Source organism: Pelodiscus sinensis, chromosome 21, assembly GCF_052426305.1.
Source record: "Pelodiscus sinensis isolate ZL-2025 chromosome 21, ASM5242630v1, whole genome shotgun sequence".
Lineage (NCBI taxonomy): Eukaryota > Metazoa > Chordata > Testudines > Trionychidae > Pelodiscus > Pelodiscus sinensis.
The window spans coordinates 27,226,445-27,244,967 of record NC_143072.1 but is presented as its reverse complement, the minus strand read 5'-3'; the positions used below and the strand labels follow the sequence as shown (position 1 = coordinate 27,244,967).

The window sequence follows — 18,523 nt, the reverse complement described above, 5'->3', positions numbered from 1 at the left end:
AGTACCTAGGACCTCTTTACTTCTTGGCATACTATTATCTAATGTTGCTATATGCTGTTAAACAGCTATTGGAATTCAGTAGGGGCTGAAGTGGTTTGTGTGACTTATAAAGTACTTTGAGAAGACATCATTATGTTTGTATAAAACATCACTATTAGGATATTTTACTATCTGAGCAATGCAAGGCAGCAAGCACTGGGAAAGACACTGGAAAGGAAAATGATATATCACACAGTATTCTGGAGACTGCCAGGAACAAGTGTTTCTATGTTTGCAGTATGAAACTTTTGTGTGTTCTAAGTGGTGCAAGTTATAAGGATTGCAGTTCATTTCCTGTTTTGTGTTCTTTTGCAGTCGTGTCATTCTGCCTGTGTCTGTGGAGGAGGTAAGTCCTTTTCCTGCCACTTCCTCTTAGGACTTTTGTTTTAAACAAAACTATGTTTATGCTTATAACTGAGAAACTGACAAAGTCTGGATGTGCAAGACAAATGTATCCATTTTCAGGATCATCATTAAACCGTATGATTCAGTGTTTAAGACTCAGGATTGGGTGTTGGGTTTGTGTTCCCAGCTCTTCTATTGACTCGGTTTGTGGCTTTAGGCAAATCATTTAACTTATCCCATCTCTAAATTGAGGTTGATACTATCCTTCCTCCTATAAGGTGTTTTCAGATCCATCAATTACTTCTTTAAACCTGGATTTGCTGGATTGTTCCAAAGCACAACTTCCTTTTTTGTGTTATGCATTCATTTTTCTTTTTACATAAGGAAATTTTAATAACTCCGAGGTTCCTCTTAATCTGGGTTTGTTTGCACAGCAAATTTAATTGTTTAAAATATGTTAATTAACAACATTAAACATTCAGTGTAGACGAGGACTGTTTAAAATTGTCAGGGTCTGTGGTCAATCCTGTTGTCCACCATATAGTTAACCATGACCAGCTGTAGTGATTTTTAAACACCGCAGTAGGGATGTGAACCTGATCCTAGAGATGCGAACAACTAGTCGCTTTCCTCACCCTTGCTGCTTCTATCAGAAAGAGGCAGCAAGTGGGAGGAGAGGAAGGGGTGCTTCAAAGCAGAAGTGCCACGTGGAGCCTGGGGCCGGATGGGAGTTCTCAGCTGGCCCGGGCTGTATGCGGCATTTAAAAGTGGCAGCACTGTGTGGAACCTGGGGTCAGTTGGGGATTAAAAGTCCCCAGCTGACCCCGGGCTCCATGTTGTGCTGCCGCTTTGAAATGTTGCAGGGAGCACAGGACCAGTGAGTTCACCCTGTGCTCCCCGCAACACCTCCGTCTTTTAAGTGTAGCAACAGCCCTGGAAGTACCCTATCGACTAATCAAATACTCGATACAAATTACATCGACTATTCTATTAGCCAAATAATCTAAATTTTACATCCCTGCCTGAACCTGTTCTCTTTCTTTATGGCAACTGTGCAAAGTAAAACTTTTGAAGACTTTGAAATCCTGCCTCTGTGAAAGGCAGTTGGAATGTGACTGCACCTAGAAGATTGCCTCAGAATTTGGCATCTCATTCCCACATACTGACGAGTACTCAGAAAAGCAACAGAAATGGTCAGGGGGAAGAGAATGAGTTATAGGAAAGATGGAAAGAGTTAATGAAGCAATATCTTGATTAAGCAGTATTTGGCAGCCGAGATGATTCTGCAGGTATCCAAAATACGTAAACATCCAGATGGAAGGGGAGTCATTTAGGAGTATGCAAGGGGGTATAATTAGGAGCAAAGGAATTTAATCAATGAAAGGAAAAAGTAGCCTGAATGTGAGGAAACCCTTCTGGTAGCAAGACGATGCTAGCCCTGAGACTATTTGGAGAGAGCCAGATAGTCCCAACGTAGACGTGCCAAAGGGCTAGAATATGCTCTGCCCCCTGCCCTCAGGAGATTGGATTTGATGGAACTGAACAGGGCTTATGCTTCTTTAAGTTTCTTGACACTGGGATTCAGCTTTACCAGGGTTAAGTGAAACTATTGCTGGTGTTTTATTTCTCTCCTTGCTGATTTATTCAGTTTAATGTATGTTTAGAAATGTAGGTTGTCTATGTGTAGAAAGTAGGGATGTAAAATTCTGATTGATAAGTTAAACGTTAGGTTGACCTAACGTATAACTACTTAACCGGTTAACTGACTAAGTGGAATCTCGGGGGTGGATGGCTCCAGGATGGTTGGAGCAGCTCCCCCAGCCCGCAGGGCTCCTGCTCCCAGCCCTATGCGGGGCCAGGGCTGACTCCTGGCCCCAGCTACATGAGGCTGGCTGCCAGGGCCGGTTCCTGGCTCCAGCATGCAGGGGTTCAAAAGGGCTGGAATCGCCATTTGCCCGTTGCAGATCATAGGCAGAGGGCTGCTCCTGGGAACTGATTAACCGTTACCCGGTAAGCATCCCCTGGTAAGGGGGATGCTTACCCAGTAAGCAGTTAACTGGTTACCCGTTCACATCTCCAGTAGAAAGTGGAGACTTCAGGCAATGTAAAGACTTCTGTCTTTTGACACCCTTTGTGTCTGAGAAGGTTGTGTTCTGAGACTGAGGATGCCCTGTAGTCGTGAGCTTGTTAATCTGGAGTGAAGGAATACAGAATTGCAGTGCGTTCAGTTCCAGTGATGTAACCGGGTAACCAGTTGCCTGGTAAGCACCATCCTTATTGGTGTAACTGAGTGATGCTTACCATTAACTGGCGCCTGGCCTGGCCATGGCCATGGTACCGCATTGGGCAGTTAATTGGTTAAACATAAAGTTTAACTGGTTAACATTTTAAATGGGATTTTACATCCTTATTCAGTTCTAAATCTGTTTAGAAGTCTGTAATGTGAGGAGCAGGTGGGGGGCTTTCCTCATTGACTTCTTGCTGCCCGAAAAGAGAATAGAATTTCAAGCAGTTACATCCTGAGGTGATATCAAGTTGATGATACTTTGGGTTGCCCAGTTAAATGCTGTCTTGGGATAGACCTCCACTATCCCATCCTTGGGATGCCCTTCCTTTGCAATGAGTGATGGCATTCTGACATAATTGGCAAAGACTGTCTTGTAATCTAGCCTGGCTGATAAGCACATCATGGACCCAGGTCCTGTCCCTTCTTGTTTATAAGAATTTGGTGATGTTCAAAGCCACAGGAAAGTGAACATGATTACTGTTGCCTCTCAATCCCAGGTGAAGGAATGCTTACTTGTTCATGCCTGCCAAGGTTGATGGGCCCTCTACTCCTAATCCTGGGAGAGAGGATGCTGGCTGGGCTATTTGCTGCTCTTAGGGCTCAGTTTCCAGGCTGCAGGAAGTATATTAACTCCTTCATCTTTATTGCTATTGTAGATTCACCCTTATGCACAAAGCTCTCATTAGACTCGTGATACTGTTTTATGGATTTAGTGATTGGCAGATTTGAAGTACAAATGGATTAATCAGATGAGAATTTAATTCCAACTTCAGTTTAATAGATGGAAATCTATCCTGGCAGCTGGACACCCAGGGTACATCTAGACTACAGGCTTCTGTCGACAAAGCTTCTGTCGACAGAGAGCGTCTAGACTACATCCAGTTCTATTGACAAAGCAAGCCACTTCGTCAACATGAAAGTGTAGACGCAAAGGACAGTGTAGATGCAATAATGCCTTCTGTCGACAGAACTCTGTTGACAAAAGGCATTATTCCTCGTAGAATGAGGATTACAGCCGTCGACAAAATTGCTGAGTTCTGTCAACGTTGGGTCGACAGAACTCAACGGCAGTGTAGGCGCAGGTATAGTTTTGTCCACAAAAATCCACTTTTGTCCACAAAACCTTGTAGTCTAAACTGTAGTCTAAACCCTGTAGTCTAAACCCTAGTGTGCTAACTGCTGCCTGAGAGCCATTGCCAATGTATGTGAAAAGCTGATGTGGTATTGAGGCATTGTGGACTGGAGCAGGGAAGAGAGAGTTGGTCTATATGGTTCTTATATGATGCACTTTGAATTTTGTGTTCCTCTGGGCACATAAAAGTGGAGAGAGCTGAGAGAAAACAACCAGGGGAGGATTTGGGGCTTCTGAGGAGAAAAAAAATAACAGCTGAATACTAAATAATTTGCCCAAATGAGAATGTGACAATCTATGATTCAAGGACTATAAGTATGAATAAGGTGTGAGAATTTAGGCTGAATATCAGGAAAAGCTTCCAGAGTGTGGATCTGTTGGACCATGAGTCTGCTGAATGTAGACTGGAAAAAAATTCTGGGTTGTAGATGCAACTTTCCGTTGTCAGGGAGCAGATAAGTTCTCCTGTGATGTCTTTCTGTGAATCTCTCTCTTTGGTATTGGCATATTGGACCAACATCACTTTACTTTTCATCTAGCTGTTTGAGCTCTTTACGTTTCTAAGATTTGCAATATTGGATGCACAGACTTGGCCAGCTGTGTGTGGGTGTCTGACCAGCTGCTGCTTTGAAAGTGTTATGGATTAAAGCAGTGTGCATACAGGTTCTCTGCCGCCTCCTTGTTCCTCTCACATGGGAAGGAGCTTGCCAAACATAAAGGATTCTTTTATTTCCGTATTAAGTTCTAAGCTGCTTCTAGGGAACAGCTTTTTTCCCCAAAGAGGCTGGCTGTATTGAACTCCATGGACAAGGTCAGAATTCTCCTAATACAGTGGACTCTGATCTCTGTGTGAGAGGTCTTAGAGTGCAGATTCTGCAGTAGATTGTCTGTGGAAGTTGAGAGAGCTCTCAGGAATCCCAAAAGCATGTTTGTGTATTGTGTCTAATCTTCTGAGCCGTTCTAGGAATCACTCTTTTGAAGGGCACTCTTTCTTTTAACCTACCTCAGCAGATTCTCTGGGATCTGCTCGAATTTAACAGACAGGTTTATCTGGATATCCTACCTTTGTATGAATGGGATTAAAGGATCAGAAATACCAGAGAAGATTAAAGGGTGAAGATGCCAGCCCAATTGGCTGATTGTCTTAGGGCTTGAACTTTGACTTGTATACCTAAGGTGGAATGACTGAGACTGTTACTGAAAGGGATTAATTTGCACTTCCCCAAGACCTGTCCTAGAGACACACGGCAGAGCCATTCTGTCTGGTCATCTTTCCAGTGCTGACTTGCTGAGTTGATGATGCTTTCTCTAGCAAAGGAAATACAAGATATTCTTCTCTGAAATGAACTCCTGTTTCATAACTCCACTGAGTTCTCTGTTGGAGAGAACTGTATGTTCTGCTTTTATGGGCCAGCCTCAGGAAACCATAGGGAACGTAGTGTGTGAAAAGTCAGAAGATGGGACATTCTGACATGGGGGGGGGAGGGAGGGCCCAGGCCAATGGTGGCAGTGAGGGAGCTGCAGCAAAAATTGCATCTGAGGGAAGGGCTCTGACTGAACTTTCCATTTCACTACACGGGGAGAGAAGTCATTGCAGAAATCAGTGTTTTTATTCTGGGACACCTCTTCACGGAATCAGTGATTCTGCCAATGTGCAGCTGAAAGGGACTGGGAAGGAAGCCTGAACCTGAGTATATCTGCTCTGGAGTGCTCGGACTCATCCCTAGCTACACAAGAGAAGGAGGCCTAGACGCACCCTTGGCACAACATCAGCTCCCATTCAGTGGGACCAGATCTTTGCTGTTACTTTCTAAATTTGTTCTTATTCTGTTACTACTTGATGGAAGAAGCCCGCAGTGTGTACAGGCTGCATTTATGTCGGATGCTCTGGCAACAGAATTTAGCAGGGATGGCAGTGCTTCTCTTCAAACAGCTGCTGCTGTGCCTGGAAGTGAGAGCTCTGCACTCACTGCTGGTTTCACTTGGTAGGCTTTTTGATCCGTCTCCTGCTTATGTTGTGTGAGGGGTGCATGCCTTACAGTAAGGGAGGGAGTAAAAACGGGACCTTTGTGGTAAGTGGCTGTCTGAAGTGTGTGTGTGTGTGTGTGTGGGGGGAGTTATTTGCTGTTTTCTGAGCTTGTGTTTGTCTGTTTGGTGGTTTGTTTGATTGTTTGTTTGAAGGAGCTTCTAAAAGGTGAAACCTAGAAGCCTGTTAATTGGCTGAGCCTCAGTCAGGGGGAGGGGCTACCAGAGCTATATAAGCCCGTGACTCAGCGACCAGGGAGCTTGTGAACAGGAACAGTTAACAGGAGAGTTTGGAGAGGGAGTTTAGAGGGGGAGGTTAGAGGGCACTAGTGACTTCGGGCCTTCTTTAAAACATAACTCTTAGAATAATCTATATTCCAGAGGTTTTAAAAAGAATCCCATTTACACCTAAACGTATTCATTAGAAAAATGGAGACAGAAGCCCAGCAGCAGAGTGGGGGCTATCCTGTTTATTGCGTCGAGTGTAACATGTATGATTACCTGCCCTGTGGGCGGGTGGCGTATGTGTGCACTCATTGCAAGGAGCTCCTGACCCTCAGAGACCGAGCTTGGGCTTTGGAGGCCAGGGTGGCTGAACTGGAGGAGCTAAGGGAGGTAGAGAGATATGTTGATGAGTCTTTCCGGGACACTGTAGTACTGTCCCACCTCCAGTCTGAGAGCCCCAGTGCTCTTAAGGAGGATGAAAATCTCAAGGGAAAAGGGCATTCAATGGGAGCAGAGGGAAACCATCCCGTAGTTGGGACCCTCCTCCCAGAGGATGTTGTGGTATCCTCTCACACTGAGGATACCTCTGAGGAGGAGGGAATGCCAGTTAGGAGGAGGCAGGTGTTAGTAGTGGGTGATTCGATTGTTAGAAACATAGATAGTTGGGTTTGTGATGACCAAGAGAACCGTGTGGTCACTTGCCTGCCTGGTGCGAAGGTTGCGGATCTCTCGAGGCATCTAGATAGACTTATGTGTAGTGCTGGGGAGGAGCCGGTGGTCGTGGTACATGTCGGTACCAATGACATAGGGAAGGGTAGGAGAGATGTCCTGGAGGCCAAATTTAGGCTGCTAGGAAAGAGACTGAAATCTAGGACCTCTATGGTGGCATTCTCGGAAATGCTTCCAGTTCCACGCGCAGGGCCAGGTAGGCAGGCAGAGCTTCAGAGTCTCAATGTGATGAGACGATGGTGTAGGGAAGAGGGGTTTAGATTTATTAGGAACTGGGGACACTTCTGGGAGAGGGGGAGCCTATACAGGAAGGATGGGCTCCACCTAAGCCAGGGTGGAACCAGACTGCTGGCACGAAACATTAAAAAGGCCGTAGAGCAGTTTTTAAACTAAGAGATGGGGGAAAGCCGATTGGTGCGGAGATGCACGTAAATCGGAGGGAGACTTCTCTTAGAGGCGAATCCATTGATAGAGACTCTCTAAGCTGTAGTCAGAAAGAGAGGAGGGGAGAGAACAAACCATGGGCCAGAGCAGACAAACAACCGCATTCAAAGGAATCCAATGCATCAGGGAAGGGCAGACAAATAAGCAGTGGCAAATTTTAAGTGCTTCTACACAAATGCTAGGAGTCTGACTAATAAGATGGGTGAACTGGAGTACCTCGTATTAAATGAGGAGATTGACATAATAGGCATCACTGAAACCTGGTGGAATGAGGAAAATCTGTGGGACACAATCATACCGGGATATAAAATATATCGAAAAGATAGAGCAGGCCGGGTGGGGGCGGAGTGGCACTGTATATGAAAGATAATGTAGAATCAAATGAAATAAAAATAATAAATGAATCAACATGTTCCATAGAATCGCTATGGATAGAAATTCCATGCTCCAATAATAAGAAATTAGCAGTAGGGATATATTACCGACCAATTGACCAGGACAGCGATACTGACATTGAAATGCTGAGGGAGATTAGAGAGGCTACCAAAATAGAGAACTCTATAATAATGGGGGATTTTAATTACCCCCATATTGACTGGATACATGTCACCTCAGGAAGAGAAGTGGAGATAAAATTTTTCAATGGCTTAAATGACTGCTTCTTGGAGCAGCTGGTGCAGGAACCCACAAGGGGAGAGGCAATTCTCGATTTAGTCCTGAGTGGAGTGCAGGATCAGGTCCAGGAAATAACCGTTACAGGACCGCATGGGAATAGTGACCATAATATAATAACATTCAACATTCCTGTGGTGGGAAGAACACCTCAGCAGTCCAGCACCCTGGCATTTAATTTCAAAAATGGGAATTACACAAAAATGAGGAGGTTAGTTAAACAGAAATTAAAAGGCACAGTGACTAGAGCCAAATCCCTGAAAGCTGCATGGAAACTTTTTAAAGACACCAGAATAGAGGCCCAACTTAAATGTATACCCCAAATTAAAAAACATAGCAAGAGACCTAAAACAGTGTCACCGTGGCTTAACCGCCATGTAAAAGAAGCAGTGAGGGACAAAAAGGTATCTTTTAAGAAGTGGAAGTCCAATCCTAGTGAGATAAATAGAAAGGAACATAAACACTGTCAAATCAAGTGTAAAAATGTAATAAGAAAAGCAAAAAAAGATTTTGAGGAACAGCTAGCCAAAAACTCAAAAAGAAATAACAAAATGTTTAAGTACATTAGAAGCAGGAAGCCTGCTAAAAAACCTGTGGGTCCCCTAGATGATCAAGCTATAAAAGGAGCAATCAAGGACGATAAAGCCATTGCAGGGAAACTAAATGATTTCTTTGCTTCAGTCTTCACGGCTGAGGACGTTGGGGAGATTCCCAAATCTGCACCGTCCTTTGTGGGTGGTGAATCTGAGGAACTGTCCCGGATTGAAGTGTCATTAGAGGAGGTTTTGGAACAAATAGAAAAACTTAATGTTAACAAATCTCCGGGACCAGATGGCATTCATCCAAGGGTTCTAAAAGAACTCAAATGGGAAATTGCTGAGCTATTATCTGTAGCTTGTAACCTATCCTTTAAATTAGCCTCCGTACCTAATGACTGGAAGGTAGCCAACGTGACACCAATATTTAAAAAGGGCTCTAGAGGTGATCCTGGCAATTACAGACCGGTAAGTCTAACTTCAGTACCGGGCAAATTAGTCGAAACAATAGTAAAGAATAAAATTGTGAAGCATGTAGAAGAACATAATTTGTTGGACAAAAGTCAACATGGTTTCTGTAAAGGGAAATCCTGCCTTACTAATCTGTTAGAGTTCTTTGAAGGGGTTAACAAGCATGCGGATAAGGGGGATCCAGTAGATATAGTATACTTGGATTTTCAGAAAGCCTTTGACAAGGTCCCTCACTAAAGGCTCTTGTGTAAATTACATGGCCATGGGATAAGAGGAAAGGTTCTTTCTTGGATTGAGAACTGGTTAAAAGACAGGAAACAAAGGATAGGAATAAATGGTAAATTTTCAGATTGGAGAGGGGTAACTAGTGGTGTCCCCCAAGGGTCAGTCCTGGGACCAATCCTTTTCAACTTATTCATAAATGATCTGGAGAAAGGGGTCAGCAGTGAGGTAGTAAAGTTTGCAGATGATACAAAACTGTTTAGGATAGTCAAGACAGAAGCAGACTGTGAGGGACTCCAAGATGATCTCACCAAACTCAGTGATTGGGCAGCAAAATGGCAAATGAAATTTAATGTGGCTAAGTGTAAAGTAATGCACATTGGGAAAAATAACCCCAACTATACGTACAGTATGATGGGGGCTAATTTGGCTACGACAAATCAGGAAAGGGATCTTGGAGTTATCGTGGACAGTTCTCTGAAAACTTTCACACAGTGTGCAGTGGTGGTCAAAAAGGCGCATAGGATGCTAGGAATTATCTATCCCTTTCCTAATAAGACCCAGAATATCTTACTGCCCCTGTATACAACTATGGTACGCCCACATCTGGAATACTGTGTACAGATGTGGTCTCCTCACCTCAAAAAATATATTTTGGCCTTGGAAAGGGTTCAGAAAAGGGCAACTAAAATGATTAGGAGTTTGGAACAGGTCCCATATGAGGAGAGGTTAAAGCGACTGGGACTTTTCAGTTTAGAAAAAAGGAGACTGAGGGGGGATATGATAGAGGTCTATAAAATCATGAGTGGTGTGGAGAGGGCCGATAAAGAAAAGTTATTTATTAGTTCCCTAAAGAGAAGATCTAGAGGTCACCAAATGAAATTAATGGGTAGCAGGTTTAAAACGAATAAAAGAAAGTTCTTCTTCACACAGCGTGTAGTCAACCTGTGGAACTCCTTGCCAGAGGAGGCTGTGAAGGCTAGGACTATAACAGAGTTTAAAGAGAAGCTAGATAATTTCATGGAGGTTAGGTCCATAAAAGGCTATTAGTCAGGGGATAAAATGGTGTCCTTGGCCTCTGTTTGTCAGAGGCTGGAGAGGGATGGCAGGAGACAAATCGCTTGATCATTGTCTTCGGTCCACCCTCTATGGGGCACCTGGTGCTGGCCACTGTTGGTAGACAGGATACTGGGCTAGAAGGACCTTTGGTCTGACCCAGTACTACCGTTCTTATGTTCTTATGTACAGCAGCACAGCTATGGCGCTGCAGTGCCAGGATGTCCACGCTTTCTGTATTGACAGAAGGAATGTTTTTCTCTGGGTGTGGTTAAATCAATAGAAGAATCCTTCTGCTAACATAGCTGTGTGTATCCCACGGGTTAGATTAACCTAACTACAGTGCTCAGGGTGTAAATAGACTAGACCAGTGTTTCTCAAACTTTGCTCCGCAGAGCCCCAGGGCTCCATGAGACATCTCCAGGGGCTGCGCAAAGTTGACAAACTGGAAACATCGATAGGTACAGCACATACAATCAGTGGACCACTGGGGCTCCACATAAATTTTTACGCATGTAAAGGGCTCCGGAGCCCAAAAAGTTTGAGAACCACTGGACTAGGCGTTAGCGTATGCACACTGAACAATGACTAATCCTTGATCCTTTTTCTTCAGTACAGGTTAAACCTCTAAAATCCAGAACACTCTGGTCCAGCCAACATCCATGGTCCAGCGGGACCACAGATTGATCAGAAAGCCCTGTCTGGCCAGGTTCAGGGGCTGGGCTGGCAGTGTAGAATGCAGCTCCGACAGCAGCGGGCCAGCAAGGTGGGGTGGAGAGCAGAGCCCCCAGCTGAGGCTGCTGGTGGGGAGTGCAGTTCCACTGAGTGCCGCTCCACTTGGGCCGGAGACAGTGGGGCTGGTGGCACCTGGGAGCACAGCCCTAGCTGGGCTGGAGGCAACGGGGTCTGGTGCCCCCAGCATGGTGGGGAGGACAGCCTATCTCCAGCTGGGTCAGTGGGGGAGCAGAGCTGACAGCTGGGAGGGGAGCCTTGACCACCTCCCTTGGTCAGGCAAACTCCGTGGTTCGGGACTGCTCAGGTCCTGAGGGTGCTGGACCATTGTACTTTTTGCCTAGGTGAGGGAAAAGTGGGTATTGGGCAGGGAAAATCCCTTTGTTGCATTGTGTTTGTATATAACTTTTTATTCACACATCAACTATGATGCTAATGTATTTTGATCTATCTAGCATTCTGCTGATTGCCTTGTCCACTTTCTAAATAGGCTCTCTGTTTACTGCCTTAGTCAACCACACCTTTGCTTCTGATACTCTCACCTCTGAACTGTCACTCTCCATCCTTATCTTGAACATCTCCTTTCAGATTAATAACACTTCTTAATTCTCAGATCGCTCCACTGGCTCCCATATCCACTCTGCATCAAGTTTGGACCTTCATGGATTTGCTTCACCTGATCATTCTCTCTTTTCCATTCCCGTGCATAGTCATGCCACTGGTAGTGAGAGAGCCTGTCTCATTATGGCTCCTGCCACCCAGAACATCTGCTTGTGATTAGCCTCTCTTCTATTGCCTCTATCCTTTTGTATTTCTTGTTGCTATTCTTTTTAAAAGCTTTGGGAGATGCTTTATGTGAAAAAGGTTGTACAGTGTAAAATAGTGTTGAATTTAGTGACCAGAACTGCTGGAGAAAGGGGGCTAAAACTGTCAAATTACTGTTCTTTGCAGGAGGCTTGAAGAGCTAAGCAGGAATGTTACTGGATGTTTAAGGCTTGTATTCTACATGCTAATATAATGCCAAAAGCCAGGAGTAGGGTTGGGTACAGAAAGAGCTTGCTTATAGAATGCATAATAAAGAATGGGCCAATGTAATTTGGCCAAGAGGAGATGATATGGGAAGAGAACCAGGAAAATATGGAACATATTGTCATTTGGGAAGCTGAAACTGGATCAGTTATTTTAAAACACAGATGCAGCTTTTTGTAAGGGTCTTTGAAGTGAGTTTTGGGAAAGGAGATATGTGGGTTGAAGGATGAAAAGTGGGAGAGTAAATTGAGCAGAGATAGGAGAGGTGTGGAGGACCTCGACTGAGAGCAGGGAGCTTGCATTGGGTTCAGAAGACAAATTGGGATTCAGTGAAGGGATTTTAAGGCAGGTCTGAAAATGGCTGTGGTGCCAGCAGGAGAGAAGGTTTTTACAACAGGTTTGGATACGTTGTGTGGGGTGAGCCTCTTATTTCAGGAATACCCGAGATACAGAGAGCACGATAGCGAAGCCACCCGCAGTTGGTTATCTTTAATTGGAAAATGCATAAGGAAAATATCTTTGTAGGATGCCTTGGGATCCTTCAGGCAAAGTGTTGTAGGTCTGTTGGGCGCTAGTGAAATATATGTTGTGCATGCAACCTGAGCAGACACATGTGGTTTTGTATACAGTGAATAGAAATGAATGGGCTTGACTAGGGATCTAATAGTGTAGTCAGTCAACTGACTAACTTGATAAGCAAAAGCTTATCGGTTAATGCTATAGACTACACGCATTTCCATCCCCACCTTCCAGCCACTAAATTTTTTAGCAGGCTGGCCAGCAGCCCAACCCAGCTCAGTTCTGGCTCATGCTGGGCCCGGGACCTACTCCCGCTATGGCTCTGCATTTAAAGTGTATTAGGAACTGAGTTCTGGCTCATACCTGGTCCTGGGTCCAGGAGCTCAGCCTCCCCTCCCGCCCCCCACCTTCCAATGGAGCTGCTGCCACCCTGCACTGCTGCCTCTGTATCCACTGGCTGTCAGCCCCACTCCTGGGGACTATAGAATAGTTGAGTAACCAATAAGAATTAATTAGGTTAATCGACTATTAAATTAACCGATAATTAACATCCCTAGGCTTGACGCCTGCAGAGCTATTGTCTTCCTGACATTTTCTAAATGGCAGCCAAATGTCCCAGTCATCTCTCATTTCTGATTTCCTTTGTGAATTTCTCCACGTATTGAGTTTCTTTGAATTTGATACAAGGGTTGGAATATAACATCACTGTTGGCATTCTCCTTGTACTCTTGAAAGCTAACTCTTAAGTTCCTAGGGGAAGTCCTGAGTGAAAAGATGGAAATGGCTGTAAAGGTGCTACCTATCCCTCAAAGGTGCATATTTTGGTAGCTATCTGACATGGTTCTATATTAGGAGTGGGGCATAAATCCCATTTATTTTTGTCCCCAGCTTTGTGCAATTTAATTATGTTGACACCAACTGAATTATGACTATTGCAATAATATCTTCCTTCCTTCAGTATCAAGTGGGACAGCTGTATTCTGTGGCAGAAGCCAGTAAAAATGAAACTGGTGGAGGTGAAGGAGTGGAGGTTCTCATGAATGAACCCTATGAGAGAGATGGAGAACGTGGTCAGTACACACACAAGATCTACCACTTACAGAGGTATGTGGCATGGAGAAATGGCCTATTTACAGCTGTGAGGAAACTGTATAAATAGGGTACAATTTAGGAAACTACTACATAGTTAGAGTTCATACAAGCATTCATAGATTCACAGCAACTGGAAACAGTCATCCTACCTGCCCATGCTAGGGGTTGCTGTTGCAGTGAAAGAAAAGAACCCAGGGACTGTTTCCTGGACTGCAACAGTTGCCAGTGGGACTAACGCTGTCACCCTCCATCACAAGAGAAGTTCAGAGCTCTCCCTGGTTTTTGGGTGGGGGAGTAACATGGGGTGAAAAAGAAAACAGGTAGTCATGTAGCATGAGTTGGGTTGGTGATGGAGCTACATCTCAGGGTATCAGCATGAAACTGATGAACAATTGCAGAGGATGAGGGTGGTGGAAAGGTACAGAAGAGATGGGGCTAGATGTGACATTTGGGGTGCAATCTGGACCTGTGAGGGAATTCACGCTATCTGCCTTGTAGTTCCAAGGGTATCAATATGCTTTCCTGGTGTGCTCTTGTCAGAATGCTTCCAGACAGCAGTCAAGCATGCAGCCCTGGTTCACTGCTCTGAGCCCAGCTGCCTGCTCACAACACAATAGCCTTGCTGCTTGGCTACTACTGGCAGAGGTGACCCCAACGGACTTCCAGTCCTAAATTTTCCCAAAACCTTGTGCTCTGCCATTATCAGCCCTATCCTGGAGTATTCAGAGAGGTACTAAAGTTAGTGTGTTTTAAAGTGATAAAAACCCATTACAGCTTATTTATTTAACTTGGGATAAATCCATCCTTCCTTTCACAGCACTGAGTTAGTTTATCATAAAAATAAAACAGGTTTATTAACAAGAGGGCCATAGGTTAAATGCCAAGTACTGTAGAAGAAATCATTAGAAAGCCTTACAAACAAAAGTAGAAATCTATTTTCCCAATGGCTAAGACCTAACTTATGTTAGTCTGTGTTCAAGGACCTTACACGCTTCAATTCCATCAGCCCTGTTGGTCTTTCTCAGCTGGCTGCAGCTGTGGCCTCTGGGTCTGTCCAGAGGTGGATGCCAGCATTCCTTTCCCTAAATGCTTATAGCTTCCTAAACAGAGTGTCCCCAGACTCAGAATGACTTTATGTTGTTGTTCCCTTCCCATGCACCGCTGATCCCCTGATTTGTATGGAAATGGGCATCCCTTGTTTTTGGTCATACCTTGCCTAGTTGTCTACCTGACTCCCTTCCTGTCGGGGAGGGAATCAGTTAACAGGATATGAGGAAATACAAATACTTACTACATACATTTCATAATATTATTAATCACCATGGTGTCATTAGCTTTGAGAAGACCTTACTTGATACTTTTGTAATACAGGTTGGATCTCTCTGTTCTGGCACCCCTGGGACCTGACCGGCTCAAACAAGGGAATTTGCCAGACCAGGGGAGATCCCCTGCTGCCAGTCCTAGCTGCCCCCCCGGCTGCCAGTCCAGGCTGCTGCATCCCCCCACCCAGCCCCGCAGCCGGAGCTGGCAGCCTCTTGCCACTGGGGCTCCCAGCCAGGACTCTCTGGTCTGGGAACATCTGTGGTCTAGCAGGACGACAGAGTCCCGGTTTTTGGAGGTCCAACCTGTATTGTTTGCAATCAGATGATTCAATTACTTATTTGAGGTTAAGACCCCATGTTTTTATAGAAAAATGCTATCTGCTTCCTGGGCTGTAGATGCCATACTGTCGTTGTCTTGATAGTTTTGCTTACCTTGTGTGAAGACAGAATCATAGGATTGGAAGGGACCCTGCACAAATGGCAGGACTAAGTTCCCTGTAAGCTGCATGGCCCCCCAGCTGCCTGTTTTGCCCTGCACAGATGCTCAAGGAAACTGCCCAGGGACCAGCTGCAGCTAATGGAGGACTGCAGCTAGTCCAGCCTCTAACCTCCTGTGGACAGGGCAGTAAGAGGGGGACAGCCTGAAGTCAATACCAGACCAAACATGCTGTGACTGGTGTTCCTCTCTCCTTGCTCTGGGCCCAGCCGTGGCCCTGGCAGTTTCACCCAGCTCCACCCGACGGAATGTGCTGTAGTTGGGGTACCTCTGCCCCAGCTGTGGCCCAAACCTGGCCCTGGACTCAGGCAGCCTGGTTCCAGCTCAGCCCTGGCTTGAACCTACCCCAGGGTATGATAGAAGTGCCTATCCTGCCATTCCAGCATTGGAGCTGCCATGGTTGGGAGAGGTGCTGCTGTCACTCAGGTGCTGTTGCTGCAAGGAGAGAGAGGTATGGGGGTGGGGTGGGGAGGAGGTAGTCCTTGCAGTAGCCCTGGAGCACCCTGCTTCACCCTAAACCTCATAACCCAAACCCAGCTGGAGCCCTCACTCCCCTGCATCCTTCTGTTCCAGCCCTAAGCCCCTCTTTCCTAGCCCCATCCCAGAGCCTGCACCCAAGCCAGAGTCCTCACACTGTTGCATCCTAAGTACCTGCCCCAGGCCTGAGCCACCTCCCACACTCAGAACCCCTTGATCCCGACCTCGCCACATGATTTTTGCTGTATGCACCAATATGAAGGTGATGTGTTGCACATCCCCTCTGTAATGGTGCACATAACAAAATTCATTCTGCCCGGGTGGGAAAAAGTAGAGGGAACACTGCTGGCAGGTGTCTGTCTAACCTGCTCTTAAATCTCCATTGGTGGAGATTCCACAGCTTCCGTGAACAATTTATTTTGGTGTTTGCCCATCCTGACAGGATTTTTTTCCTATGAGGCCATGCAGCTGCCTAATAAGCCCTGTGCAGGGGCTCAGGGCTGTTGCAGCCTGGGGAAAGGCCAGGCTCCTCCAGCCCCAGCAACAGGGCCACATTAGAAAGGGGTATTAGAGACTGCAGCCCAGGGGAGCCTCCTTAGCCAGGACCCTGGGTTGCAGTCCATAAAGCCCCTGTGTTCTGGGCTAGGCCTTTTTGGCATGGGGAAGGGGTAGAGGGCTGCTTCAGCATCCTGGCCTGTGCAGCCCCTTCCTGGAGGGGGGGGGCAGGGGATGGAGGTGCTCTAGCCCAGTGAGGAGATAGGGGACTACTCCAGCAGGGTTGGAACAGCCCTCCTGCTTGCTCCCCTTTAATTGGTTAACTGGTTAAACACTAAGTGGGATTTTACATCACTAAAGTAAATGCCTCCCAGCCATAACCTGCCTCTGGAATCCCAACTCACTCCCAGACCCTGCATCCCTTCCTGTACCTCTCCTCTAGGCCAGAATCCTCTTTCACCCATACCCCCTCCTGGATCCTGCCCCAAATCACAACCCCCTCCTGCACCCAAATTTCCTCTCAGAACCCACACCCTCTCCTATACTTCAGTCCCCTACCCTGAGTTCCCTCCTGCACCCAACTTCTATGTCAATCCCCACTGCCTCCATAGAAAAGTGTGCCCCTTGACCACTTACCAAAATCTTGGAGTGGCCTCCATCAAAAATTATTGCCCACCCTGCTCTAGATAGACTTTTGCTGTCTTGGCCTCTAACAGACAAATACACACATCTTTGTCTAGGGGTGGACTGGGCTTATTCTTTTTCTTACCAAACATTTTAAGAATATAATTCCAGCACACACTCATAACTCTTTGTATACTCCAAGTGCACATCCCACACAAGAATGTTAATAATCAGTGAGGTATTAGTTTTCCGATGATATCTTACATGCCACCTTTTATTTACAGCTTATGACAAGTGTGTTAGGTGTAGTGAGTCAGGCTTGAGAGAGTAGTGAATCACAGATAAGCCTCTGTCACATGCACCTAGGAAGAAGGCTTTGAAATTAAATTACTCGATGCTAGCTTTTTGTTCTTTGCAAAACAGTGAAGCGCTAAAAATGGATGAATCTCTTTGCTAGCCTTAGTTTTCCATGTAAGCAATGGTTGTTTGACACTGGGATGCTTCCTTATAGAAAACGAGGTGGTGACTGAGGTGGTGTGAGGACAGGAGGCATACACAGGGCTCTTTATTAGGAAGTGGTCCATCGTGCATAAAAATTTGAGACTCTCAGTATGAAATATTTTCCTTCAGCGGCTTATCGATCCTGCTGTGACCAAAGTCTGGGGGATAAGCTCAGATGTTTTCTGCACCCTGTTAGGTTATGGTGAGGCATAGCTGGAAATAATAAGAGTAAGTAGCTTGGGTTGTGCTATGGGGCCATGGACATGAGAGCAGACTAATAGTTGGGAAAGATGGTAGGAGCTAAGTGGTTTTGATTCTTCAGGTTACAATATCAGAGCTTATCTCCAGTTGTACAGTCCAGGTGTCACTAATGGGTTCTCTTCCTATCATGGACATGGCTGCTGTCTGAGGAAATACAAAACCCATTAATTATAACCCTGTTATCCACCATCACGGTGGTGAAGTTTGGATGGAAAAATGCTTCCAAGTTGTTAGCCTGCATTAAACATCGGGTGTCCTCTTGTTCTCTTGTAAGAGGCATCTGGCTTGTATGCATTCAGCCAGTGTCTGGGTGTCCTACTAACAGAACAATGAACAATCCTAGTGACCGTGACTCTGCAAACACAGACACATGCAGGGCATGGGGTCTGTTTCAGGGTAGGTGCCTTGCCTGTATCAAGCAGTGTCTGAGTCAGTTACTAGAACATGGATGTGTAAACGTTAGTCTTGCTTCTCCTGTTTCCAAACTGCAGCAAAGTACCGTCATTTGTGAGAATGCTGGCCCCAGAGGGAGCCCTGAACATACATGAGAAAGCATGGAATGCCTACCCCTACTGCAGGACTGGTGAGTACTGTGGAAGGCCTGCACCATGGGGATGCCTTTTTTTAAACCAAAAAGTGGAAGTTTTTGATGTTGCTCCTGCCTATAGCGCATAACCCTTCCTGTGGGTCAGGAAAACGAAACCTTAGTTAGAGCTAAAGGGGAGTTAAAAGAAATGTCCTTGCCTGAAGTTGACAGTGCAGAGCTCCCGCTAATGAGCAAGGAGTCCAAAA

General features: G+C 45.7%; 1 protein-coding gene across 1 annotated transcript in view; it reads left to right on the top strand.

Annotated features, from left to right (window-relative positions):
* The window catches only part of PITPNA (phosphatidylinositol transfer protein alpha), a 51,352-nt gene that overhangs the window by 7,677 nt on the left and 25,152 nt on the right, over nucleotides 1-18,523 (top strand). The window contains exons 2-4 of the mRNA XM_075904502.2: nucleotides 355-385; nucleotides 13,422-13,567; nucleotides 18,223-18,314. Coding sequence (XP_075760617.2) covers nucleotides 355-385; nucleotides 13,422-13,567; nucleotides 18,223-18,314 — 269 coding nt within the window. The remainder of the gene's footprint in view (nucleotides 1-354; nucleotides 386-13,421; nucleotides 13,568-18,222; nucleotides 18,315-18,523) is intronic.